Genomic DNA, 26319 nt, shown 5'->3' with positions numbered 1-26319 from the left:
CAAAAGCTGAAAAAACGAATCGGTCGCAGCCATTAACAGAACAAACAGCTCCACTGTTCTGCAGGCAAACTGATGCCAAGCGATGATTTGTGTCTGAACAGTAATTTTGACTTTCTACCTGTGTCCCGTTACAGTCGCAGAGGGAAATCACACACAGGACAACTTTGTTCTTTCAGACTCTCTCACTTCCACACTGTAAAGTCATCCTGTAAGAAGAAACATGCAGGGTTTCTTTAACCTTCATCCATCACAGATGATGCATGTAACGTTTGTTAACATCACATTACAAAGAATAATACTGTTTTCTGTGGCGCTGGAAAAGAACAAACATAAACTAACAAAAAATATATAGATCCATCACTGTCCACATTTACGTAGTTCTAACTACCTGCCTGTGCAACTAAATGCCCCACCTGTAGCCCACCTGTATTCAAATGTTCACGTTTGTAGAGTCTGCATGTCCGGACTCCCAGTTTCAGTATAAAACCACATTCATGTGCTATTAACCTCCTTTGAGGTCACAAGCAGTTAATGTGAGGCTTAATGCAGCTACAATTAAATATTAATCTCTAATAAATGTCATTATCTATTATTTTCCACTCCAATACATTGCATTAGTTCTGAAGGTGTGAAGTTTTATTTTGAAAGTCCCCACAGGAAAGCGTTTTATACTGTTCTGGCTGACTTTTCACTGAAATGCATCTTTTCTTCCATTTAAAGGAGGGAAAAGCTGCAGGTTTTTCATTTGGTCAGGAAACCAGAACCAGTTTCCATTCATTCTGATGTCATTTTAATTCTATCAGTGCTGATGTGACATAAACTGTCAATTTTCTTGCTTGAAGAAAATCATGTGGGACATTTTCGTGCTGATGACTTGACTCTTCAGACACAAGGTGAGAAAATTATGCTCGACTTTTTGTTTTGAAAAAAGTTGCATTTCATCCAAACTGTGTGAAATAAGTACATTTAATTTTTATGACAACAATTTTGTATTTTCACATCTGCAAGTACTTTTCTTTATGGAGCAATCGTAAATATGTAAATACAGTAAATATGTTTTACATCATGACTGAATCAATGAGCTGAATGTGAATGGTGACTCCAGGAGTGTGGGTTTTTACAGTGTGTCGTGTGTTTTCATTGAGTGGGTTTAGTTCAGTACGCTCCACAGTGGGCAGAGCGGTCCATGAGTCCACATGAATGTTGGCTCCGGTCCTCCTCTCAGTTTCATTCCTCCTCATCCTCTTCTCCTCTCAGACGTCTCTCATTCCCTCGCTTTCATCCCTTACCGCTGCTTTCCATCTGAATGCTGCTGTCAGATGTTCTAAGATGACTTTGATAACCTGTGTTGGTTTGTGTTCTATTTCTCACGCCTCCCCAGGATGTCCTGGCCCACTCTGTACGCTCAGCTAGCGGGGGCAAACCGCCACTCCACCAGCGTAGGCAAAGTCTGGCTCTCTGTGCTTTTTATCTTCCGGGTCATGGTGTTGGTGGTGGCAGCTGAGAGCGTGTGGGGGGACGAACAGTCAGACTTCACCTGTAACACACTACAGGTAACGGTAGTCTGGTCCGGTGTGTGTGTGATGGCGTTGGGACAAACAGACTGTATACGATGATGTGTGTGTGTTTCCAGCCCGGCTGTGAAAACGTTTGCTACGACCAGTTCTTCCCCGTCTCCCACATTCGTCTCTGGTGTCTTCAGCTCGTCTTTGTCTCCACTCCAACACTCCTGGTGGCGATGTTTGTAGCCTACCGTAACCATGGCGACAAGAAGAGGCTCCTACAGGTGTGTGTGCTGTTTGGCCCTCATGTCACGTCTTACTTTGATTTATTTTATCTTTGTGAGGCTTGGCCTTGTTTTACTTTTTCAAGTTATGTCACATCCTGTTTTTTCTGATGTCATGTCAGGTCTTGTTTTATCGTGCCATGTAATGTCACGTCCTGTTTTATCTTGTTATGTCATGTTATGTCATGTCTTGTTAAATTGTGTCATGTTATGTCACGTCCTCTTTACTTTTGTCATGTCATGTCTTGCTTTATCGTACCATGTTATGTCATTTCCCGTCTTATCTTGTTATGTCATGTCTTGTCATATTGTGTTATGTTACTTCACATCCTGTTTTATCTTACCTCATGTTATGTCATGTCTTGTTATATCGTGTCATGTTTTGTCATATCTTGTTTTATTTGGTTGTGTCATGTCGTGTCATGTTATGTCGTGTCATGCTCTGTCTTGTTTTAACTTGTCACGTGATGTCATGACCTGTTTTATGTGACTTGGTGCATTTTTGTATCCTGATCTGTCATGTCATGCTTATGTCTTGTTTTTTTATGACTTTTGTGGGTCATCATATCAACTAAGTCACGTCTTAGTTTTGTTATGTTAAGCCTTAAACCTCTCATCATGTAACACTTAATTCCATTCCTCATCCCTCTTTGCCTGTCATCTCATTCAGTTCCCTCTGCTCATGTCTCTTCTTGTGTTTCCTGTTCAGGGTTCTGCTAGAACTGCTTTTCTCACCAACAAGGACCAGGAGGAGGAACTGGAGACTCTCAGGAAACGCAGACTGCCGATAGCCGGTGCCCTCTGGTGGACGTACGCCTGCAGTCTGGTGTTCAGGCTGCTGTTTGAAGGAGGCTTCATGTAACTTCACCCGTTTTCCTTCAGTCACACCGCGTTAGCCTGTTAGCTACCAACACACACCGTGCGTCTGTCTCCATCTAGGTACGCCCTGTACGTGGTGTACGATGGCTTTCAGATGCCACGTCTGGTGCGGTGCGACCAGTGGCCGTGTCCCAACCTGGTGGATTGTTTCATCTCACGCCCCACTGAGAAAACCATCTTCACCGTTTTCATGGCAACCGCCTCCTCCATCTGCATGGTCCTCAACATGGCTGAACTGGCCTATCTCGTCACCAAGGCCGTCACAAGGTAGAAGTATTAATCAGTCAGTCAGGTGATCAATCATCTGATGGATTCATTCACTTCAAGTTTCAGAATTTGTGGACTCCCCTAATCTGTGTTTTAAGATTGAATAAACTCTTTAAATTTACATTCTGTTTCAGAGGTTGTCAGAAACAGAGGAAAGGACGCAGTGAATCCAGCAGGGAGGAGACGCAAAACAAGACGAACCAGAAGTTACTGGCCTCAAACTGAAGCAGCGCTGCACAAGGAAAGACTTTAGAAACTCTTCCAACAGTTTCAAATGTGGACGGCCCATTTTCTGTGAAACCTGACGGGATAAAAGTTAACATTCAGCGGGTGGAGAGGATGGAGTGTTTAGGATGTAATATTAATGATTAGCATCATCATTCTAATGTAGCAGCAAGAAACATGAGGATAGAGATAGATGGAGGATTTAAACGTGGGAGTCCATAAAGAAAAGCTGGTTTTTCATCAGTTTATTGAGTATAAATGTGCTCACTTGTCTCATAAATAAACTTTTATATCATATTAATTTTATGTCAGTCTGATAATTTCACTTAATAATTACACGTTTATTAAGATCGCGCTTCATTCATATATGACGTCAATACTTTGGCGTGATTTCAGTAGATGTAGATTTTTGCTTGGATGTAAGAAATCACGATTTAATTTCTTTCATCCTCAGTTTTGTTTATTTTCAATTACACCATCGGCTTAGATTTTTTTTTTGGTTCCTGTTTGCCAGTCATCACAACCATTACTGGGTGCTGGTTGAGCTGGTTAAACTGGGTCGGTCCAGGACAGTGGGTGTGATCCACTGTAATGACCTCTGCTGTCCCCTGCTGGAGATCTGCAGCTGCCCCCTCCCTCTGGGGGACAGGACAGATGTGTTCACTGACACAAAGCCTTCTGTGGAGCTACACACTGAAGGAATTGTTAGGAGGTATCTTTAAATAGTTTATGGTCTCTTTAAGAAAAACACTGCTCCTTCTTTTTAGGCCTAAAACAAACTAAAGTGAAGTTTGTTGACAGGTTTATTATTAAAATCAGCAGCAGGAAAGACACCAAATCTTTATATCACTTTACTTCCATCATGGAAACTAATTTGTTGCATTGAACTACTTTTTAAACTTGTTTCCTACAAATACTACACTGAAATAATACTGATTTCAACTACTGTAATAAAACCAAATACACGAATACAAGCAACAAAATTCTCATGATGATGAAATGATGAAACTTTTTGCTTGTTTTAAACAGTTTTATAGGACTTGAAATAGTTGCCATGCGCCCCCTCTGCACACGTGCCCCCCTGGTGCCCCCCTGGTGCCCCGCTGGTGCCCCCCTGGTGCGCCCCACGTCGGAGCACACCTATGCGTGTCAGTGGCGGATGGCCTTGGCGACGCGGGACGCAGCCGCTGCGCGTCTTCTTCGCGGGAACAGGCTCCACACGCACCCGGGTTCAGACCGGACCAGCTCCGCATCCGTAGAACTCTCTCTCTCTGTGTGATTATTTCTGTCTCTCCCTTCCCCCCCCTCCCTCATTTCCCATCAGTCTCACCCCCCGTCCCCGCTCGGTCTCCTCCAGTCCACCCGGGGGAGTAAAACAAAGAAGGAGGAAAGGAAGAAGTGAGACAAGAAGTGCGCTGCCCGGGGGGAGACGCTCCAAAGGTGAGGTAAACAGGTGGGTGATTGAGGGATGGAGGTGAAATGGGTGGGATGAGGAGGGATTATCATCCTTCCATCTGCTGGATTATCAACATTTCTCGTGTTGAGTCACGTTTTTGCGGGAAAGACGGTCACCCCATTTTTTTTAAAATAAAAAAACAACTCAATTAAGTGAAGTTTTCCGTTCAAATCTGAGCAGAATCTTTGAATTTAACGCAGTTAATAGATGTTTAAAAACTCTTTGGTGACATAATTTGTGTTTTCTTTGACATTAGAAGATAATAATTGGCATTAATTGTTTGCGTCCTCCATTACGAGCATTTCCGGAAAAGGGGGTTCATGACGCAAAAGGGGGTAAAGGCGACGGTACCTGCGAACGGTACAAAACTAATTAAGCACAAACATGCATTCAAAATCTGTTACAAAATCATTAACGTGTGCAAAAAATACTCATGCAGACAGCTAAAGTTTTAATGTGCAAAGTTTTTGCAGATATGTGCAGTGTATGAACACTAGGTTTACACTTTAAAAAGTTGGGGATTTCTTGCAGTGTTTCCTTCGTTTGGTAGCTATGAATAGAAACAGATTATGTGCAGTGCAGCATACTTTATTTATTATGTTGATAATAAATACACGACTTTACTTACTTACATTTTCACATTTACCGTCGTGCATCTTATTTTACGTTTATGTGAATTACATTTTTTGCAAACCTCAGTGCATTTAAGGAACTATTCTGTGCAATTTTATGCAAGTTTTTTTGCACCTTTTCATACAATTTTTAAAAATATTCTTGTGCACCCTGTGAGTCCAAACTGCTTTTAGATTTTTCTTGACTAATCTGGAGTTGTCTGGTTATTGATCCCCTGTAAAGATGGTATAACTGATGTACAATTCTTTTGCTTTTGCATCTTAACCGGTGAAAAAACAGAATCATTTTTCTCTGTCTGCCTATCTTAACAAGGTGTTGAGCGAGCCAACGGCAGGCCAAGAGTTAACTGTTTGGGCTGTTTTAGCACAAAGACCTCTGATCCATCAAAAGCACACGCCAGCCATTACAATGTCCATCTGGCAGCTTCTCTATTGTCCGTGGCGAGAGATGGTATTTCATCACGTCAACATGTACATGTGCACATGGCTCAGATCCGTCTATCAGCCGATACGGTCATCAATCTAATATTAATGGACAGTTTCTCTCTTCAGAAAGTCTCATATTATCAGAGGTGTGTATAAAATCAGTGGAGCTGGATTCTGAATTTTTTATAAAAAAAAACTAAAAAACAAACGTTCTTGTGACTGATGTTTTCATCACCAACTTTCAGTGATTTTTATGGCTTGCAAATTTATTTTTGGAGAGCAGAAACCAGAAATATTTTTGGCTTTAACTTTCATAAAAGAGGTCATAAATCGCCCCTACTGTAACTGGTGTGCATGTGTTTGCGCGTGAGAACGTTATCACGATCCCAGGCAAACATTTGCCCTCCTCAGCATTCCTGGGATGTGATGAGTCCGGCATTCAACCGGGACAACCTGTTATCCACTCATTCACTTCCCACAGATGGCCACCCATTGTCCACGAGCTGGACAACTCTGTGGCGCACACACCAGACCCCAAACCACACATAAATACCAGAACGTCTGCAAGCAAATGTGCACAAAGTAAGAAAAATGATTTTTTTTTCTTTCCCCAAGAGCAGCAAAAAACGCATCTCGGAGTGGGGGTGTGGGAGGAGTGGGGGTTACTTCTACATCATCAATTAAAAACACTAATATTTTTCCTTTAACGTTAAAAGATGTGCTTTTTTCCCACAGGAATATGTTTTTAAAAAATTAGACTTTTTTTCTAGGTTGGTAATACCGTAAAATTGAATTTCAGCTAGAATAGTCTCAGTGGCTCTTGTCATATTTTTAGAATTGGAAATATAATCTTTCAAATTTAATTTTTACCCAATAATTTAAACTTCCTGTGATTTCATGTATTTAGAATAAACTGTTGTCCTTCTCAGACTTTTATTGGAAATGTATTTCTAAATTCTGGTTCACCCCATCGTCATATGTTGGCTTTTGTTAAAACCTGTGTAAACTCCTGTGTGAACATTTTCAGGTGGCTTTTGTAGTGTCTTTCAGCACATTGTTTTGGTTTTATACACCTTTTACTGATTCGGTTTCACTCGCACACTGTTAGCTCATTAGCATAGCAACAATAGTGTCTATAAACCGCTCTCGGACCTCGTGCCCAGCAGCCAGTTAGTTAGCCGTTTGTCGCTACAGAACCAGGTACTGTACTTTGTCCAGGAGGGCGATGCTCAGCCGTTCATCCATTCATCAGGTCACAAGCACAGCTATAAATACTCCTGATGCCACTCTGTGTCTGTGGAGTAAAGTAAAGAGGCCACTGTTCGCTAACAAGTCGGTCATTTAAACTTAAAGACGATGAAATATCAGTGCATGAATCTGATTTGGTTTGGTTGTGTCTTCTGATCAATTGACTTTTCATGCACTTTTCAGACTTGGACTGTAGTTGATTTAGTCTTGTTACGTCAGCGGCTTCAGGAGACGAGCTTTTCAAGAACTCGGAAGCGTTGAGATCGAAGGCGAGCATGTGAAGCTCGCCTGGTTTTCCAGCTGGTTCGTTTTTGAAAACGACTTTTACAGTTTTACACGAGCGTCTTCCCCCTGTTTTTTTTTTTCTTTTTTCGTCTGATCGATGGATTTATCACTGACAATACAACCACATTTTAGTAAGTCTGCTTTCTGTTTCCTCCATGGTCTGTTGTTACTGGATTCTAGAGACGCAGTGAAGCCGTTGAAATAGAATAGAAATAGAATAAACGTCTGACTTGTATGACTGCAGTAGTTAAACAGGATCCTGTTAATTCATTCGCTGCACTTCTATTGAGTGAATATGGCATTTGTAATTCTGCCTTTCTGTATTCATTCATGCTTTAAATAGTTCCAAAGTATCAGTAATAGTTCTAAAATAATGAGCCTTTTCTGTGAGTACAATATTTATGTAATTTAAATGCAGGAACAAATTTAGTCAGGGTTCAGTCTGACGTCTTCGTTCTGTCTGCTCACACTCGTTCTCCTGCTCCCTTCTTCTTCCTCTTCCTCATCGGACTCTTCTTCCTCTCTGCAGGCTAGAAAACTGAGTGAAGTATGGGTGACTGGAGCTTTCTAGGGCGGCTGCTGGAGAACGCTCAAGAACACTCCACTGTGATCGGAAAGGTGATTGATTGACGATTGATTAACTCGGTGATTAAGATATGATGTTGGTGAGATCATGCCTTTTTACCCCTCTCTTTTCTTAAATCCTTGAAACCCCCCCCCCCGGGGGGGGGAGGTCATGGTAGAATAATTCATCTCTCTCTGCTTTCATAGAATTTGCACCAGATGATTCAAATTGATCATGCTTCTCTGTACGCCTCAAAAACATTATCCTAACAGGAGAACAAATGCTGACCTCCTCCGTCCGTCCATCCATCCATCCTCCCCTCTCCCTCCCCAGGTTTGGCTGACCGTCCTCTTCATCTTCCGCATCTTGGTCCTGGGCGCCGCTGCCGAGGAGGTCTGGGGCGACGAGCAATCCGACTTCACCTGCAACACCCAGCAGCCCGGCTGCGAGAACGTCTGCTACGACGAGGCCTTCCCCATCTCCCACATCCGCTTCTGGGTGCTGCAGATCATCTTCGTGTCCACGCCCACCCTCATCTACCTGGGCCATGTGCTGCACATCGTCCGCATGGAGGAGAAGAGGAGGGAGCGGGATGAGGAGCTCCGGAAGGCCGGGCGGCACCAGGAGGACCACGACCCCCTCTATCACAACGGGGTCGGCGATGGGGGAGGCGGGAAGAAGGAGAAGCCACCCATTCGCGACGAACAAGGGAAGATCCGGATCCGCGGGGCGTTACTGAGGACGTACATCTTCAACATCATCTTCAAGACTTTGTTTGAGGTGGGCTTCATCCTGGGGCAGTACTTCCTGTACGGCTTCCACCTGATACCGCGCTATAAATGTACCCGCTGGCCCTGCCCCAATACTGTGGACTGCTTCATCTCCAGGTTAGAGGGGGGGCATCTTCCTTCTGTCTGTGTTCTGACTCTTTTTCCTTATTTGTTTTGTGCTTTTTCACACAACCGTAATGGCTTGAATCAACCAATCGCTGTGCCCCTTTTTTGCGATGTCTGTTTTAGATTAGATTAGATATACATTAATGATTCCAAAACTGGAAAATTCACATGTTGCACCATCATTCAGACAAACAAACAGGAAGAATATACACTGAAGAAAATTAAGACATGAGGGGAAAGGTCCATGTTAAATAGGAGATTAAAAATAATATTATTATCATAATTTATTCTTATTAATATTATTATCATTATTATTATCATTATTATTAGTTGTAGTAGTAGTAATAATCATAATAATAATTTATTATTATTATTATTAGTAGTAGTAGTAGTAGTTATAATAGTGATAGTAATAATGATAATAAAATCATTTATTAGTAGTAGCAGTACTAATAGTAGTAATAAAAATTAAACAATAATAATAAATTAATAATAATAACACCCTAGTATTAAAAAATATGAAGTTGTTGATAAATACATTTATTAATAAATTTTAGCACAGTACAGGGTTATAATTCATTGAAACAAAAGATAGCGTCTTATCTCCATCCGATATAAGAAGTCAAACTCATTCATCAGCTGCAGCTATCTGCTCAAAAAGTTAACTTTAGCGCTGTGAGATTTTTTTCTAGCTGACTTCTAAATGTCTAAAAATCATTGTGTGCATGTGATGCTAGGTTTTAAAAAAGCTGCAGGAATTCCGTCTTTGTTGTTTGCTGTTGTTGTTTTGTTGCTTTACGTTGGAGCGAAGCAACAGTTTAATGGTTCGTATTTGTGTTTGCTGTGTCAGGCCCACTGAGAAGACCATCTTCATCCTCTTCATGCTGGTGGTCGCCTGCATCTCATTGCTCCTCAACCTGCTGGAGATCTACCACCTGGGCTGGAAGAAGGTCAAGCAGAGCGTCACCAACAGGTTTTCGCCCGACAGCAAGACGCTACTGTTGCTGGGCGCCAACGAGCCGGGAGACGCCGAAACCATCCCGGAGCAGACCTACGCCAGCGTCAACGTGGTGGGGGGTGGCGGGGAGGAGGAGGAGGAGGAGGAGGAAGGAGCCTACCGTCCCACGGAGACCTCCTCGCTTGCCAGACCTCCTCGCATACCAGTGGAGGAATACTTGTTGGAGCCCCTGTCTGCACCGCTTTATCACATCGGCGAGGAAGGAAGCGACAGGAGTCGGGGGAAGGTGGTGGCGGTTAAGCAGAACTGGAGGAACGTGATGTTGGATCTCCACCATCAGATTAGGGAAACCCCGCCCCCACCCCCCTCCCTTGTCACCTCCGCCAACTCCTCCTTTCTGGAAATGGCATGCCCGATGCTTCCCGAAGGCGAGGACCACTCCAGGTTTCCTACGCTCCCTCATCCCCACGTCGCCGCGGCGACCGGCGCGGTCCGGCACGACGACTTCACCATGGTCACCAGGGCGGAGATGCATCGCCCTCCCACCCCCGCCCCCAGGCAGATCCTGAAGTCGAACCGGGTCAACAAGAGCAGCATCCGGGCTCGCTGTGACGACCTGGCAGTGTAGCTAAAAGCACACACACACACTTACACACACACACACACTCGCACACACACACACACACACACACAGTCACATACAAACGCCTAGCAGCTGTGTGTGCATGCAACCACAATTTCAAAAACGAGTTGGGACATTAAGGAAAGTATCCACTAAAACAGAAGACAAGGATCTGCAAAACTGTGTATTTAAATTGAAAACAGTGCAAAGACAATGAATGAGTCTATATTTGCTAAAATCTAAGAATTCTAATTGATTTTATTGCCTTTGAGCTGTTTTCAATTTGACTGAATTCCCAAAAGGACTTTGAAATACTATGAATGAATGTTTCACAGTGTCACAACTGCTTTGGAATTATGGTTGTAAAAATATTGTTTTTGTTATCCATACATGCATAAAACCCCACACCAGCATGCCCTCCAGCAGAGGACAGACCAGTAGGAACACATGTAAACTCACACACATTCATCTGGAGGTGACATCCTATTTAAATCTCCAAAAATGTCCACCGTGATGGGATGGAAAGAGTCCGGTCTGACGACACCAGCGGCGCCGTTTCTGATGCGCCGGTCAGCTCAGAAGCATATCTGATGCGAATTGAACTCATTTTCCAAAATTCAAATCCTTATTTCCAATAATCTATCGTTCTAATTGCTGCAAAGTGTAGAACTGCACAGCTAAGAAAACATCACCCAAAAAGACGTGTGAGGATGGAGCGTTCTGGCAGCGGTGCCAAATCTGTTTACTTTCATCTTTCTTTAATTCCTGGGGTGACATCAGAGAAGAGGTTTGCACTTTTTCTTTTTCCTTTTCCTTTCATTTTTTTTCTCGTGCCGTGATGATGGAGCTGAACAGCCTGTTGTCGTGTCGAATGTGTCCCCTCCGTGTGTGCGCTGCTTCCGCACAGTCGGTAGTTTCAATGAAGAGAGGGACGCGCCGCCGTTGGCACGGAGACGAGAGCGATGAAGCAGTCCCACCCTGAGACGTAGTCCTAAGGCTTCCCGGGCTGTGTGTGTTCAATCCTGTTTACATGTTTACAAAATAGCAGTGGCATCAGGGTAATCTATAAATTATATAAATATGTAAATAAAAAATTAGTAGCACCAGTAGGCACCACAGATTTTTCGTTTTGTAGGGAAGAATACATGCAGTTTTAAACTTTGCAGCTTGATCAGAATATACAAATGAGCGCACCTTCTTTCAAAATGCTTGTGTTTGCGGTGTGTTAAAATCTGTCAGATTCACCCTCTAGCTGTCCCGTATAGGAGGACTCTTCAATTTCTAGCTGTAGATTATACAGTAGTTTATAGATTTTCATCAAAAAAAGGTGATTAAGTTTTATTTCTCTGTCAGTTAACAGGCATCACACATGGGAATGTTGATTTTTCCTGTTCTGCTCGTTCATTCCTGCCAAAGTAAGGCTAATACAATCAATCTGATTAATCACATTTCATCCAATATTTAGGAAAAAAAAGAATTGCATCCTTGTAGTAAATCCAAAAAAAAGAGTGTGATGTAGGTAAGTAAAATAATGTTCAGGGTTTGTGCAACTTTTTGTTTCCATCTGTGCTGATTATAATTAAGGTACTTGAAAAATGACAGAAAAGATGCTCAGTTATCTCACGCGTGCCTGAATTAGCATTTCAGAACCAAAAGAAAGCAAAGTCACATGTGTTTTTATTTTGATATAAAAAAATTTTTTATTAGTTTTTCCAGTTTCACAGAGGAACTCTTCTTTCTTTCAGAGCTTTTTTTTTCCGTGTTTACTTTCGTTTCGTGTCTGGTTGTCAGATATTAGCGAGCCTCCGTTAAAAAACTTAAGTGATCATTATCGTGGTAAAACTGCTCACCTGCCTTCATGACAACCCGGAACCTGTTGATGAGTCAAACGTCTGGAAACCGGAGTAAATTAAAGTAGCTCACAATTAATTAGCTTACTTAAATCTAAATTTTAAATGATTAAATATTAATAGTACTTTTATCACATATCATCAGTGTTTTTCATCAGTCGGATTTTTTTTATTTTTTTTAATGTTATTCTTGTGCTTTTAGTCACGAGATGTTTAGGCTAACTGTCTCCTCCTGCTTTTAGCTTCAGCTTCATTTCTTTGGAAGCAATATTTGTGCAATTTTTATTTTGTATTTTTTTAATTTTTGTTTTAAATCTCAATTTAGCAATGTCTGCCGCAAAAAATGTCTGATCACTGTGTGGTCCCCCCCTTCTCCCATGTGTGATGCTTCATACAAACATAAGCTTCTCAAAAGTGTATTTTTCAGGAATGATGATTTCCAAGTTGTCTTGAATGCAGCACAGAAGAACCAAATGAAACTTAACGGGAGGTGAAATGCAACAAAAGGCACTTGAATTTGATATTTAGAGCAATAAGTTGTTGAATGTTTACATGTCTCCAGTCAAACTTAGGTGCCAGTAAACAACTTCAACACGCCGTGGCGACTGACGTGTTGAATCTGTTTTATTATTTCTGACTTATTAGCTGTGACTTGTAAGCTTTAAGGTATTCCTTAAACCAAAGATACGCACGCCAAAGATACGAGGATACATCGCGGGTTTTTAGTGAACTTTAGTGGGGGGGTGGGGGGTAAATTGGGGCTCCAAAAACAAGACCGATTTAACGAATCTGAGAACAAAAGCAAGTTCTGATCAAAAGATCATTGAAACAAAGTTCACTTTTCTTATTTTTTATTGCTGAACTGTTTTCATAACCTTGTTGTTCTGAGCTGTTCTTAGCACATTTGATATGTAGATAAAGATTTGCACAGTTAGATAGTTATGAACCACTGTTATGAGGATGTGAAGATATTCTAAATAGAGAAGAAAAAGGGGTGTCTTTGGAGGAGGATTAACATGTTTTTGTGTACTTGTGGAAATAACACTCAAATTTAAGTTGGAATGGACAAGAAAGTGTTGTTGTTGTTTTTTTTGTCCTGAATATGGCTTGAGAGACTTTCAGTTTACACCATGGATGTGCCTTGAAGCAGAAATCCCACGATGGAGAATAGATGTTGTGTGAAGGGATTCTGGTGGCGGCCCCACCTGCAGGGACACACACTCCCAGGTGTTCAAATATGAAGACGACCCCCTGCTATGACTTCTGTTGTTCTGTTCTTGTTGTCTGATTCTTTCGTCAGAAACCATGTTGATGTAAATGTTCATTTACCTCAGAGGATCTGTTACTGAATAAATATTTTGTACCATACATGTTTTCTGTCACGTTTTAGCTTGCTGAAGCTTTTTTGTTTGCTGGTTGTTTTGTTTGTTGGGTAAGATTACGGTTAAAAAAAAAAGCATGGTGTCATAGCTTTAACTGATTTCCTTCTGAAATCAGGAGGAGGATGTTCATCGGACCAAAAAGAATCCAGTGAATCTTGGTGGAGGTCCTGAAAACCAAGACGTGCTTGTGGTGGAATTAAATGATGTTTCATTCCCACAGAAATACCAAAATTTATATTCCTAATAAGATCAACCACTTAGAAGATACATATTTAGCTATATATATGTTTATTATTACGTTTATGTTGTTACTTGATCGCTGGTTGCTTTGTGTGTCCGAACACACACAATAAAAACAATCCTTATTCCCTACTATCTGCACGTGCGCGCGCGTGTGTGTGTGTGTGTGTGTGTGTGTGTGTCCTCGTGGCCTCGTCCATTAGGCTGTGCTGAGGCCAGCACTTCCTTTATGCTTGCTGAAAGTCCCAGGGATTTTAGATGAACAAAAACCTCTCCAGGGACTGAAAAGGCCTTGAATGCCTCCAAATGCCGCCGACCTCTGGACTCCTGCAGGCTGTGGCAAACGTGTCTCTACGGTCCGGTGTGAGCACTGCACTGTACATTTACACTGTACATGTACTGCGTATAAATGATACAGTAACACACAAAGAGATAGAGACTTTTAAGCAGTATTAGACCTTTTCTTTAGACTTCGGGATGGTTGGATATGGAACGGAAATAAAACACGAGAAATGGAATCATATATGGATTAAATCTGCACAAATGGAAGATAATTAAATTGGTTTTCCATTCGTGCACCCAGGGGGGGATGACTAAAAAGGGTCTTGCTCTTTAAAAGATCTAAACAGCTTAAAATACCTCTCAGGTGTGACATCAGGGAATATTTATTCTCACAACTGAAATAGTTTCAGATAACAAAACCGCTTTAAGACCTAATTGGGAGGAGATTTGTGAATTTTGATTTTGAATTGAAGTTTGCAGATATTTCATCCTAAAGTCAAATCTCTTACCAGTTGTAGTTATCGCATTAATTTGTGGAGTGAGTCCTCTAGTGGTGGATCTCTGGCATTGTTTTGAAAATTGATTTTAATCATATTTTCCCCTCACATTTCAAAAGGAACACATGGAAAATGACTTAGTTATATCATGAAACCGTTTCAGTAATCACAGCACTGGACAAAAAACTTTTTTGCTTTTTTTATTCCCCCCAAAAGACTCAAAAATGACCAAGATGTCAGAAATATTGATTATTTTCTTTCATGATGGGACTTTCTCACACAGCATTGTGAATGGGGGGCAATTCTCATCCCTTAGTCATCTCGACACCCCATCATTGATGAGGTGATCTTCTGAGGCAGAGGAGCTATTTTGAACGTAGATAGAAGTTTAAAGGTTTGGTAGTGATAATATTCTGAGCCCTTGAACAAATCAATCCCATGTTCATTGCAATGTGCGGCATCAATCTCAGACAGGGGGATGGGTATTTCCTGGGTCGTTGTCCTGGGTGTTGCAGTCAGGTCAACACTAAGAACTTTCCTTCCTAAATAAAGAAAGATATAAAGGACATCCATTTCAGATCAACCATAAATATTCACCAGAGAATGAGAATGAAGGGCCTCACCTTGGATTACATGGACTGTGTGGTTAATATTATATGTATTGCAAAGAAAAGCAGCGTCGACGTGCCCTTCGATGCCGAGCTCCTCCTTCAGGGTTTTAGGGTACCCTTCAACCAGGGTGTAGTGGGCAGCGGTTTTATAGATGTAAACCTGATCGTCCTGCAGCGACGTGACCCAACAGAAGAGAGGAGACGTTTGTTTGAGGCTTCTAATGATAACAGGGGCAAAAAATGACACCAGGAGCTGAAAACCAACCTTAATCATGTAGATTCTATCGCTGTAGGAGAAGACGGCGTCCACGCCATTGGTCAACTCTTTCCACATCCTGGTGATTGGGAATGCGTGAAGGCCATTACGACGTTCGTCCAGACGCATGTAGATTGGACCTGAGCAGATTGAACTGTAGTCTTAAGTTGCATCAGCAACTAGCAGGGCCTTTAACAGCTTTCAGGATACATCATCTTTTGGCTCTGGCTTCCCACACTTTTAGCTCTCAGCAAGATAACAAATGTTTCTCAAAATGCTGACTTGCTGCTTTCAATTTGACCTTTTTGTCACTTTACCTGCAAACATATAATTTCTGCCTGTGTCATCTGTGGTCATTGCGTCCAGTTTCATCTCACTGCATTTAGGGGGTTGATAATGACCTCCATGACCTGCTCTCAATGCAAAAAAAAGATTTTATTAATTAGAATGAAAACAAATGTGCTTTGAGTCAAAATGTGCCTGTTTTCATTTAACGCACCGAAGCCGGGACAACTCATGAAGTAATCACGGGCGTCCTTTGGGTAGGTACCGTTCACCTCCCCAGAAACCGGGTTGAACCTGGTGAAGTTGTGTCCATGGAAACAGTAGTAGTGCTCCAGCCAGCGAAAAGCAGAGGTGCAAGCAGGCAGTTGGGGCCATGACTTGGTCTTCACCGTCTTTGTTGTAATATCATAAACGTGAATGTCATGTCCTGTGGAGGGAAATATTCATTTTAGTAACGAGGACTCATGAAAGTCTTCAAATAATGATAATCCTGTCAAAATTTGGGAAACTGCTGTCAAGCTGCATCATGGAATTTACATTCTATTAATATTTCTGCTCTTGTTTTAGTAAAAAAAAGGAGCAAAAACTTGGAACTACTTTTTAAACTTCATGTCAAAAAAAAATTAATCCTGTCAAGCCAATTCCTTCCACTAGGCGGCAGTATTGTCTTGATAAACTTCAGTCAATGCCGTTATTTCCTCCACTATTTAAACACAATTTACTGCTTTGTTTCAGTCTCGATGGAGTTAGATGAATATTTTGCGGTTAACACCAACATACCCTTGAAGAAAATAACTGAGTCAGCGGGACACTCTCTTTTGGGACATTCCACCGCAGCATCCAGATGACTGGGGACGCCTGGGAAGTCTTCCTGGATGTCTTTTGGGTATCCGGCTTCCAGTTTGTGGTTATAATAGCTGAACACTTTGTCATCCTGGAGGGAAAACAAAGAAATCAATAGCAGTTACTGCATACTTCTTGTTTCTTATCACAGTCCTCTCACATGTTAATGCATCATACCAGGAAGAAATAGATGTGATCATGGTCATCTGGGTTCTCTTCGTTGTGCATGCGGAAGGCGGCGTCAACATGGCCGATGTTATGGATGTCATCAAGCTCCTGGAATAACTCGTTGGAGAGCTGAGCCGGGCCTTGGAACCCCTTCCATAAGTGGGCCCCTGAGGGGGGAAAAGCAATTTGGAAAAATACACGATGTGAACTTTAAATTGTTCCATAACATAAAGCAAATCCAGGCCTGTTTATTTTTATAAACAGGCCTGGATTTATGTACACAGGAACTATTAAAATGCTCCATACCTTTGAAGAAGAAGACGATCCCTTTCTCGTCAGGGGTGATGGCGTCAAACTCAATGCCATCACAGCGGTTTGGCAAAGAAGCGTCGCCATCTCCATGAAAAATACAGATATATTTTATGTTACCATGAGTAATAATACTGAATACCAATTTCACAAAGTCATTATCATTAGTCATGCACTGCAATGTTGTTTCTGGGATGCTGAGAAAGCAGAGTTTCGATTTTAATATGTTCAGTGAGAACCAACCTTGTGCTGCTGGAGCTCCTTGATCTCTGTGGACAAAGAAAGAGAAGTATCTTCCATCATTCTGGAGTCAAACATTACATTCAAAACCACTGGGTCTCCATGACGGAGACACACCACCTGATGGACATTTGCTCAATTGATCCGACTTGTGAACTTTGTTTAAAACAAACAGAGTTATGAAATGCATGTACTTGTGTATTCCCACTGCTCTGGCTGACCTCAGGTAACGTAAGGTAACACCCACAGTTCTATGTAATCCCATGCAGGCTGTGATTTGCTCTGAGGGTTTTTCCTTCTCTACCCCTGCTGAATTAATTTTATCCTAGTTGGGACAAGCTCATCACTGATTAAAAAAAGTTAGTGAACGTCTCCATGAACATAAGTACATTGTGGGTTTGTTTCCTGCTCAGACGTTCACAGAGATGTGGAGAAAAGAAGGACGAAACGCTGCAGATGATGCACCAACAGAAAAGACAAAAAGTCCACATGAAGTGGAAATCAGAGCAAACTGTACATTTAATCTGAGTTATGTTGATATGAGATCTGAATCTATGGGGTGTTAATGTTAATTTGCATTAGGCTAAATCCTGTTGTCATTTTTGCGTGATCGGTCCTGAAGGTAATTAGAACATCTTCAACAGCTGGCACAGAAAATGAAATGTCTTTTTGATTTTGGATAAAATATGAATGTAAAACTGTTTGGAATTTATTTTTAATGATTAAAGAAAAAACAAAACATCCTTTCACCCATTTTTTTTCTTGACAAATCCCACCCTGACCCAATGCAACAAGTGGAGCCTGCAAAATACCACGGAAACGAATTCTCTGAAGCATCAGAGGCACCATTCAAAGAGTGATTTTATTAGTTTGCATTATATTGTAAATGCATACATCGTTTGAAAAATGGTCTTTAACTTGTGAAGCAGTGAGGAACGATCATCCAATTGGTCATGGAATGGAGAAGGTGAATACTCACAGAGGAACTGCATCAGTCAGGATGAGAACCAAGCACAAACACAGAGTTTTGGTGAACAGCTCCATGGTGAAATCCTCCAATGTAGAGTCCGACTGAAGAGAAGAGCTGATCTGTACCAGGACTTTTATGCCGACTCGTGTGTGTGAGTGTGTGTGAGTGTGTGTGTGTGTGTGTGTGTGTGTGTGTGTGTGTGTGTGTGTGTGTGCGTGTGTGTGTGTGTGTGTGTGTGTGTGTGTGTGTGTGTGTGTGTGTGTGTGTGTGTGTGTGTGTGTGTGTGGGTGGATGAGTTAGGAAACTGTTTGCATTGTCAGGACACTGTTGCAATGTGAGAATTTCTCCACATGGTTTACTTGCTGCACTTCACAAGAACATCTGGTGAAATCTTTCTGTTCTTATTCCAATTTTGTACGACCCGGTTCTTAATAATAACCTTGAAGGACAAAATTATTTAAATATTTTCAGGGAAACAAATTAGAGATGAGATAAAGAAAAGAAACTAATTAAGGTACTTGAACAATGTCAGAAAATATTCTCAGTTATCTCGCGCGTGCCTGAATTAGCATTTCAGAGCCAAAAGAAAGCAAAGTCACATGTGTTTTAATTTTTATAAGAACAAAATGTAGTTTTTCTAGCTTCACAGAGGAACTCTTCCTTCTTCCAGAGCTTTTTCAGTGTTTACTTTTGTTTTGTGTCTGGTTGTCAGATATTAGCGAGCCTCCGCTAAAAACAGAAGCTGTTTTTTAATTTTTAGTTTTGTTTCAAAAATCAATTTAGCAATGTCTGCCGCAAAAAATGTCTGATGTGGTCCCCCCCTTCTCCCATGTGTGATGCTTCTTATAAACATAAACTTCTCAAAGTGTATTATTCAGAAATGAGGATTTCCAAGTTGTCATGAATGCAGCACAGAAGAACCAAATGAAACTTAACGGGAGGTGCAATGCAAAAAAGGCACTTGAATTTGATATTTAGAGCAATAAGTTGTTGAATGTTTACATGTCTCCAGTCAAACTTAGGTCAGGGCTCGAAAATGTGACCATTTGCGCCCAAATTTTTATCAGTGCGACTATTAAATATATTTGAGAGCACTGGTGCGACTAGGGAAAAAAATCTGGTGCGCCTTTTCTTTCCTCTTATCTTTCTCTCTCCATGGAGCAGGGGTCACCAAATGGCCCGGATCCGGACCAGAGTAGATTTTCTTGGCGCATTTTTACTTGCAGTTCGCGGCTACAGACGGCGGGCGCTGCTCCTCCAGTTAATACGGTAATAGCGCCACTCAGTTCAGCCAATCAGATTGTTTGTTTTCCTGCTCTGTCAGCGTACCAGGAAGTGAGACAGCTCAAAGGGAGACAGCATAGCTCCAAAAGAAGGGAGGTGAACGAGGAAAACCGCTAGTTAACAATGAGTGGACTAAATTTATGTTTATTCCTCCGTCAGGCAGTTCAAAACCATTTTACCTCATATGTTCTGAACACATATTATGCATTAAAGGTGGTAACATGACACAAAGCACAGATCTTTTGCGCACAATTATCCCCTAAAGTCCGAGCTGAGGGCAAAATGACCCAGAAAAATGCAAACGGATGTTCACTAAAGGCGTGCTGGAGTTTGGGGCAACTTAAAACATCTTTTAGTGATGGGACAGATTTAATAAGTGCTTTAAAGCTGTTGTTGACATTTTGTTTGGCGGGAAAACAGATGAGATGTGTAGAAAAACTCCCAGCGTCAGCTTCAACAGAAACCAGAAAATCAGAAATACTAACATCTTGATGCAGCTATTCAGAGAGTACCGTGTGTGTGTGTGTGTGTGTGTGTGTGTGTGTGTGTGTGTGTGTGTGTGTGTGTGTGTGTGTGTGTGTGTGTCAGGTTCCTTCACAAAGATAAGGAGCTCTTTGCTGGGTGTAACTCCACTATGAAACACACAAGAGGAGAGGACAAACATGCAGCAATAAAAGATGCTGATCATGTCCAGTGCTCTCTTTCACCAACATTACAGAGACCACCACCAGGTGACCACCACCAGGTGACCACCACCAGGTGACCACCACCAGGTGACCACCACCAGGTGACCACCACCAGGTGACCACCACCAGGTGACCACCACCAGGTGACCACAGGTACATCTTGTGTACAAGGGTACTTGTGTACAAGTAGGTGACTGTCAGACCACATGCCCCTTTCTCTCATGAAGAAAGTTCTGTTTGCATGTTTCCCCTGTAGGAGCCAGTTTTTAGTCATGCTTTCTGAACATGTTCATGTTTTTTTACTTGAAGTGTCGTCCTTCAGGTCTTCAGGCTGGGACGTCTTCAATTTAGGAGAAAAAGGATTATTCAGCTGTTTTTGCTCTTAATTTTTTAATTCTGAGGTTTGTGTGTTCTTCAATCATAAAGGCTTAACATTTATTTTCCTGGGTCAACTTTTATTTATGGTGAGGTCAAAGAGCTAGCTTTGCACTCAAACATATCCTGCATTGGAAATTGATAATAAATGATAATGTGGACATAGGGACCGGCTATAAGACACAGACTGGACTTGGGTTCGGACCTTTTACTAAGAAGACCTCCGTGACTTTTAATTGAACCCCCCTGGTGTAGAGGGTCCTCCTGAGGAGGATATTTAGTTTCACAACTGAAATAGTTTCAGATAAAAAAGCTGCTTTAAGACCTAACTGGGAGGAGATTTGTGAATTTTGATTTTGAATTGAAGTTTGTAGATATTTCATCCTAAAGTCAAATCTCTTCTTAGTTGTAGTTATTACATTAATTTGTAGAGTGAGTCCTCTAGTGGTGGAAGTCTGGCATTACTTTAAGTATTTTGAGATTGAGATTTTTCTCTCATATTTCAAAGGGAACCCATGAAAAACGACTTTGTTGTATTATAAACCTGTTTTAGTAATCACAATACTGGATAACGACATTTTTCATTTTTTATTCCCCCCAAAAAGACTCAAAAATGACCAAGATGTCAGAAATATTGATTATTTTCTTTCATGATGGGACTTTCTGACACAGCATTGTGAATGGGGGGCAATTCTCATCCCTTACTCATCTCGACATCCCATCATTGATGAGGTGATCTTCTCAGGAATAGGAGCTCTTCTGCCCAAAGCCATAATCATAAACGATTCGTAGTGATAATATTGTGAGCCCTTGAACAAATCAATCCCTTTTTCATTGCAATGAGCGGCATCAATCTCAGACAGGGGGATGGGTATTTCCTGGGTCGTTGTCCTGGGTGTTGCAGTCAGGTCAACACTAAGAACTTTCCTTCCTAAATAAAGAAAGATATAAAGGACATCCATTTCAGATCAACCATAAATATTCACCAGAGAATGAGAATGAAGGGCCTCACCTTGGATTACATGGACTGTGTGGTTAATATTATATGTATTGCAAAGAAAAGCAGCGTCGACGTGCCCTTCGATGCCGAGCTCCTCCTTCAGGGTTTTAGGGTACCCTTCAACCAGGGTGTAGTGGGCAGCGGTTTTATAGATGTAAACCTGATCGTCCTGCAGCGATGTGACCCAACAGAAGAGAAGAGACGTTTGTTTGAGGCTTCTAATGACAACAGGGGCAAAAAATGACACCAGGAGCTGAAAACCAACCTTAATCATGTAGATCCTATCGCTGTAGGAGAAGACGGCGTCCACGCCATTGGTCACCTCTTTCCACATCCTGGTGATTGGGAATGCGTGAAGGCCATTACGATGTTCGTCCAGACGCATGTAGATTGGACCTGAGCAGATTGAACTGTAGTCTTAAGTTGCATCAGCAACTAGCAGGGCCTTTAACAGCTTTCAGGATACATCATCTTTTGGCTCTGGCTTCCCACACTTTTAGCTCTCAGCAAGATAACAAATGTTTCTCAAAATGTTGACTTGCTGCTTTCAATTTGACCTTTTTGTCACTTTACCTGCAAACATATAATTTCTGCCTGTGTCATCTGTGGTCATTGCGTCCAGTTTCATCTCACTGCATTTAGGGGGTTGATAATGACCTCCATGACCTGCTCTCAATGCAAAAAAAAAAAATTATTATTAGAATGAAAACAAATGTGCTTTGAGTCAAAATGTGCCTGTTTTCATTTAACGCACCGAAGCCGGGACAACTCATGAAGTAATCACGGGCGTCCTTTGGGTAGGTACCGTTCACCTCCCCAGAAACCGGGTTGAACCTGGTGAAGTTGTGTCCATGGAAACAGTAGTAGTGCTCCAGCCAGCGAAAAGCAGAGGTGCAAGCAGGCAGTTGGGGCCATGACTTGGTCTTCACCGTCTTTGTTGTAATATCATAAACGTGAATGTCATGTCCTGTGGAGGGAAATATTCATTTTAGTAACGAGGACTCATGAAAGTCTTAAAATAATGATAATCCTGTCAAAATTTGGGAAACTGCTGTCAAACTGCATCATGGAATTTATATTCTATTAATATTTCTGCTTTTGTTTTGGTAAAACAAAGGAGCAAAAACTTGGAACTACTATTTAAACTTCTTATGTCAAAAAAAATTAATCCTGTCAAGCCAATTCCTTCCACTAGGCGGCAGTATTGTCTTGATAAACTTCAGTCAATGCCATTATTTCCTCCACTATTTAAACACAATTTACTGCTTTGTTTCAGTCTTGATGGAGTTAGATGAATATTTTGCGGTTAACACCAACATACCCTTGAAGAAAATAACTGAGTCAGCGGGACACTCTCTTTTGGGACATTCCACCGCAGCATCCAGATGACTGGGGACGCCTGGGAAGTCTTCCTGGATGTCTTTTGGGTATCCGGCTTCCAGTTTGTGGTTATAATAGCTGAACACTTTGTCATCCTGGAGGGAAAACAAAGAAATCAATAGCAGTTACTGCATACTTCTTGTTTCTTATCACAATCCTCTCACATGTTAATGCATCATACCAGGAAGAAATAGATGTGATCATGGTCATCTGGGTTCTCTTCGTTGTGCATGCGGAAGGCGGCGTCAACATGGCCGATGTTATGGATGTCATCAAGCTCCTGGAATAACTCGTTGGAGAGCTGAGCCGGGCCTTGGAACCCCTTCCATAAGTGGGCCCCTGAGGGGGGAAAAGCAATTTGGAAAAATACACGATGTGAACTTTAAATTGTTCCATAACATAAAGCGAGATTAGTGTCATTTGGATTTATGTACACAGGAACTATTAAAACGCTCCATACCTTTGAAGAAGAAGGCGATCCCTTTCTCGTCAGGGGTGATGGCGTCAAACTCAATGCCATCACAGCGGTTTGGCAGACAATTGACGGCATCTCCATAGAAAATACAGATATACTTTATGTTACCATGAGTAATAATACTGAATATCACATAAACAAAGTCATTATCATTAGTCATGCACTGCAATGTTGTTTCTGGGATGCTGGAAAATCAGAGTTTCGATTTTAATATGTTCAGTGAGAACCAACCTTGTGCTGCTGGAGCTCCTTGATCTCTGTGGACAAAGAAAGAGAAGTATCTTCCATCATTCTGGAGTCAAACATTACATTCAAAACCACTGGGTCTCCATGACGGAGACACACCGCCTGATGGACATTTGCTCAATTGATCCGACTTGTGAACTTTGTTTAAAACAAACAGAGTTATGAAATGCATGTACTTGTGCATTCCCACTGCTCTGGCTGACCTCAGGTAACGTAAGGTAACACCCACAGTTCTATGTAATCCCATGCAGGTTGTGATTTGCTCTGAGGGTTTTTCCTTCTCTACCCCTGCTGAATTAATTTTATCCTAGTTGGGACAAGCTCATCACTGATTAAAAAAGTTAGTGTACATTTAATCTGATGTTTGCTGAGTTATGTTGATATGAAATGTGAATCTATGGGGTGTTAATGTTAATTTGCAGTAGGTTAAATCCCACCTCCATTTTTGTGATCGGCCCGGAAGCCTAATTAGAACATCTTCAACAGCTGGCACAGAAAATGAGATGTCTTTTTAAGCTTGGATTAAATATGAATGGTAAACTAGAATTTATTTTTAATGATTAAAGAAAAAACAAAACATCCTTTCTCCATTTTTTTTTTGGACAAATCACACCCTGATCCTTAACAATAAGTACAGCCTGTAAAATACCACAGAAACGACTCAGGACTTCTCTGAAGCAACAAAGGTAGCATTTATAGAACTGTGTCATTAGTTTGAATTATATTGATTTAAAAAAATGGTCTTTAATTTGTGAAGCAGTGAGGAACCATCATCCAATTGGTCATAGAATGGAGAAGGTGAATACTCACAGAGGAACTGCATCAGTCAGGATGAGAACCAAGCACAAACACAGAGTTTTGGTGAACAGCTCCATGGTGAAATCCTCCAATGTAGAGTCCGACTGAAGAGAAGAGCTGATCTGTACCAGGACTTTTATGCCGACTCGTGTGTGTGTGTGTGTGTGTGTGTGTGTGTGTGTGTGTGTGTGTGTGTGTGTGTGTGTGTGTGTGTGTGTGTGTGTGTGTGTGTACGAGATAGGAGACTGTGTTAGCATTTTCGGGAAGCTGTTGCAACGTGAGAATTTGTCCACATGGTTTACTTGCTGTACTTCACAATCAAGAACATTTGGTGAAATCTGTCTGTACTTTCTGCAGATATTCCTATTTGTACGACCCCGTTCATAATAACAACCTTGACAGGTGAAGGTTGTTTGAATATTTTAAGGGAAACTAATTAGAGGTGAGATAAGGAAAAGAAACTCCAATTTTGTTGTCTTTTCTGAATTTCAAACGTTATTGATCTCTTTGGTTAACTTTTTACTTCTGGGTTCTTACATGTTTTGTTCAAGTCAACACTGGTTGATTCGGTTGAACCTTTGTTCCCTTTCTTTTGTTTGACGACACAGGTACAGTCACTTTCAGGAAATATGGACACACAGAAATTCCCAAAGATGTAATTTTTGACCTTCAAGGTTGTGTGTCAAGGTGAAGCAACAGTGCCACGAACATCAGAACATCATGTGAAATGGGATGAATCAACATTTAATTCATTTCACTCAGAGAAAATTACAAAAATCATGAAGGCCGTCAAAGATTTAGAGTTTGATCTGATAATTACAAGTATTGATTACACTGAGATTACTCACATTTGTTTTGATTTTCGAATAATAAGGTGTCAGATTCCCAGGATATAATTTAGTGTTTTTCAGATACACAAAATTAAGGACTACTATAGATTATATCAAACACTCAGATAAGATTTAAAAGCATTCTCAGTTTCATCCCCCTAATATATTCTGTTCTAAATAAATGCAGTCTACTTGTGTTCATTGGGTTTCTTGCATCTACTGATTGTTAAAATAAAAAAATAATCACTTGTTATGATCAGCTTCAAACCAAATCATACATTATGCTAACAAATTAAAAGTATGGAGGTAGAGACTGTATATCATACTCTATATCATATCTCTATATCATATCATAGAGAAATCAGTTTCCTGTTATTACAGATTTAATCTCAGTTTACGCTGTAATTATTTTGTCTTCATCTGTTTACTTGTATCGGTAAATCTTGATGCAGTGATTCATTCCATCCGACACAACCATGTGGCCCCCAGGGAGCAGTGCCAGGCCCCTTGGGCTACTCAGGTTGTCGGTCACCAGAGGCCAGCCAACTCCACTGGATGGGTAGAAAAGGACCCGGTGGTTTTGTTTGCCCCAGTCTACCACCAAGACATCCCCATCGTTATCAATACCGAGACCCCAAGGGCAGGTCAGAACAGGCCCCAGGCCGGAGCACACCCCCAGAATTCGAATAGTGTTCCAACCAGGATCTAAGACTCGGATGCAAGGAACACGTCCAGTTTCGTTTCCTCGTTCAGACACTGCCATGAGCCCAGTGGTGAGACAGGCTGCCACAAGGTAGGGTCTGTGGTACCCGCTCACCACCGTGCGCTCCAGTCTCGCTCCGGTTTTGGGATTGAGTTTCAGAGAAGTTAATGTTCCACGCTTGATGTCGGCGACCAGGAATTCATCTTGACAGGTAACAGTCACCCCTCTTGGAGCATCAAGCTCTTCATTTGTGGAACCGATCGTTGTGCCACCAAACGTTTGCAGGAGACGTCCGTGACGGTTGAACACCAACACGGCTCGTTCAGCGGCACAGGTCAGTGCAATGAGGCCCTTTGAGTTCACG

The 26319-nt window shown here is 41.6% G+C and overlaps 4 protein-coding genes across 6 annotated transcripts; 2 read left to right on the top strand and 2 right to left on the bottom strand.

Annotated features, from left to right (window-relative positions):
- The first annotated feature begins 756 nt into the window (after positions 1-756).
- On the top strand, positions 757-3196 carry LOC137591245 (gap junction beta-2 protein-like). The gene is made up of 6 exons (XM_068309128.1): positions 757-893; positions 1382-1553; positions 1634-1786; positions 2496-2644; positions 2726-2932; positions 3067-3196. The coding sequence occupies exons 2-6, from the start codon at positions 1383-1385 to the stop codon at positions 3155-3157; spliced, it is 771 nt and encodes a 256-aa protein (XP_068165229.1). The 5' UTR covers positions 757-893; position 1382; the 3' UTR covers positions 3158-3196.
- A 1242-nt stretch (positions 3197-4438) lies between these two features.
- Positions 4439-12263, top strand: LOC137591223 (gap junction alpha-3 protein-like). 3 transcript variants are annotated; one of them, XM_068309097.1, is made up of 4 exons: positions 4439-4597; positions 7734-7822; positions 8103-8656; positions 9516-12263. In XM_068309097.1, exons 2-4 carry the CDS (start codon positions 7754-7756, stop codon positions 10249-10251), a joined length of 1359 nt encoding a protein of 452 aa, XP_068165198.1. In that variant the 5' UTR covers positions 4439-4597; positions 7734-7753; the 3' UTR covers positions 10252-12263. The 3 variants fall into 3 exon arrangements, with proteins under 3 accessions (XP_068165198.1, XP_068165199.1, XP_068165200.1); XM_068309098.1 differs by having other exon boundaries at positions 4439-4610; XM_068309099.1 differs by lacking the exon at positions 4439-4597 and adding an exon at positions 6161-6253.
- Positions 12264-14665: 2402 nt separating this feature from the next.
- LOC137591224 (hemopexin-like) lies at positions 14666-18321 on the bottom strand. The gene is made up of 10 exons (XM_068309100.1): positions 18188-18321; positions 17212-17237; positions 16966-17055; positions 16669-16826; positions 16429-16582; positions 15863-16075; positions 15681-15773; positions 15373-15503; positions 15120-15276; positions 14666-15038 (listed from the first exon to the last, which is right to left on the bottom strand). Exons 1-10 carry the CDS (start codon positions 18250-18252, stop codon positions 14809-14811), a joined length of 1317 nt encoding a protein of 438 aa, XP_068165201.1. The 5' UTR covers positions 18253-18321; the 3' UTR covers positions 14666-14808.
- A 2775-nt stretch (positions 18322-21096) lies between these two features.
- On the bottom strand, positions 21097-24563 carry LOC137591590 (hemopexin-like). Its single transcript, XM_068309677.1, has 10 exons — positions 24435-24563; positions 23610-23635; positions 23364-23453; positions 23085-23242; positions 22845-22998; positions 22278-22490; positions 22097-22189; positions 21789-21919; positions 21536-21692; positions 21097-21454 (listed from the first exon to the last, which is right to left on the bottom strand). The coding sequence occupies exons 1-10, from the start codon at positions 24497-24499 to the stop codon at positions 21225-21227; spliced, it is 1317 nt and encodes a 438-aa protein (XP_068165778.1). The 5' UTR covers positions 24500-24563; the 3' UTR covers positions 21097-21224.
- Positions 24564-26319: the final 1756 nt, after the last annotated feature.

The sequence above is a fragment of the Antennarius striatus genome, chromosome 24 (assembly GCF_040054535.1).
Source record: "Antennarius striatus isolate MH-2024 chromosome 24, ASM4005453v1, whole genome shotgun sequence".
NCBI classification, from domain to species: Eukaryota; Metazoa; Chordata; class Actinopteri; order Lophiiformes; family Antennariidae; genus Antennarius; species Antennarius striatus.
Note: the sequence above shows the minus strand (reverse complement) of the source record. Positions and strands in the feature narration are given on the sequence as shown.

What these genes read in the sequence shown, in the direction of transcription:
- LOC137591590 (XM_068309677.1), bottom strand. Translation starts at nt 24,499, where the DNA reads ATGGAGCTGTTCACCAAAACTCTGTGTTTGTGCTTGGTTCTCATCCTG. An exon ending in ATCACATCTATTTCTTCCTG is followed by an intron (nt 22,999 to 23,084) that starts GTATGATGCATT and finishes TTTTCCCTCCAG; the next exon opens with GATGACAAAGTGTTCAGCTA. An exon ending in ATAGGATCTACATGATTAAG is followed by an intron (nt 21,693 to 21,788) that starts GTTGGTTTTCAG and finishes ACATCGCTGCAG; the next exon opens with GACGATCAGGTTTACATCTA.
- LOC137591224 (XM_068309100.1), bottom strand. Translation starts at nt 18,252, where the DNA reads ATGGAGCTGTTCACCAAAACTCTGTGTTTGTGCTTGGTTCTCATCCTG. An exon ending in CTGACTGATGCAGTTCCTCT is followed by an intron (nt 17,238 to 18,187) that starts GTGAGTATTCAC and finishes CTTTGTCCACAG; the next exon opens with AGATCAAGGAGCTCCAGCAG. An exon ending in AGGAGCTCCAGCAGCACAAG is followed by an intron (nt 17,056 to 17,211) that starts GTTGGTTCTCAC and finishes TTTTTCATGGAG; the next exon opens with ATGGCGACGCTTCTTTGCCA.
- LOC137591245 (XM_068309128.1), top strand. Translation starts at nt 1,383, where the DNA reads ATGTCCTGGCCCACTCTGTACGCTCAGCTAGCGGGGGCAAACCGCCAC. An exon ending in TCACCTGTAACACACTACAG is followed by an intron (nt 1,554 to 1,633) that starts GTAACGGTAGTC and finishes GTGTGTTTCCAG; the next exon opens with CCCGGCTGTGAAAACGTTTG. An exon ending in ACAAGAAGAGGCTCCTACAG is followed by an intron (nt 1,787 to 2,495) that starts GTGTGTGTGCTG and finishes TTTCCTGTTCAG; the next exon opens with GGTTCTGCTAGAACTGCTTT.
- LOC137591223 (XM_068309097.1), top strand. Translation starts at nt 7,754, where the DNA reads ATGGGTGACTGGAGCTTTCTAGGGCGGCTGCTGGAGAACGCTCAAGAA. An exon ending in ACTCCACTGTGATCGGAAAG is followed by an intron (nt 7,823 to 8,102) that starts GTGATTGATTGA and finishes CTCCCTCCCCAG; the next exon opens with GTTTGGCTGACCGTCCTCTT. An exon ending in GTGGACTGCTTCATCTCCAG is followed by an intron (nt 8,657 to 9,515) that starts GTTAGAGGGGGG and finishes TTGCTGTGTCAG; the next exon opens with GCCCACTGAGAAGACCATCT.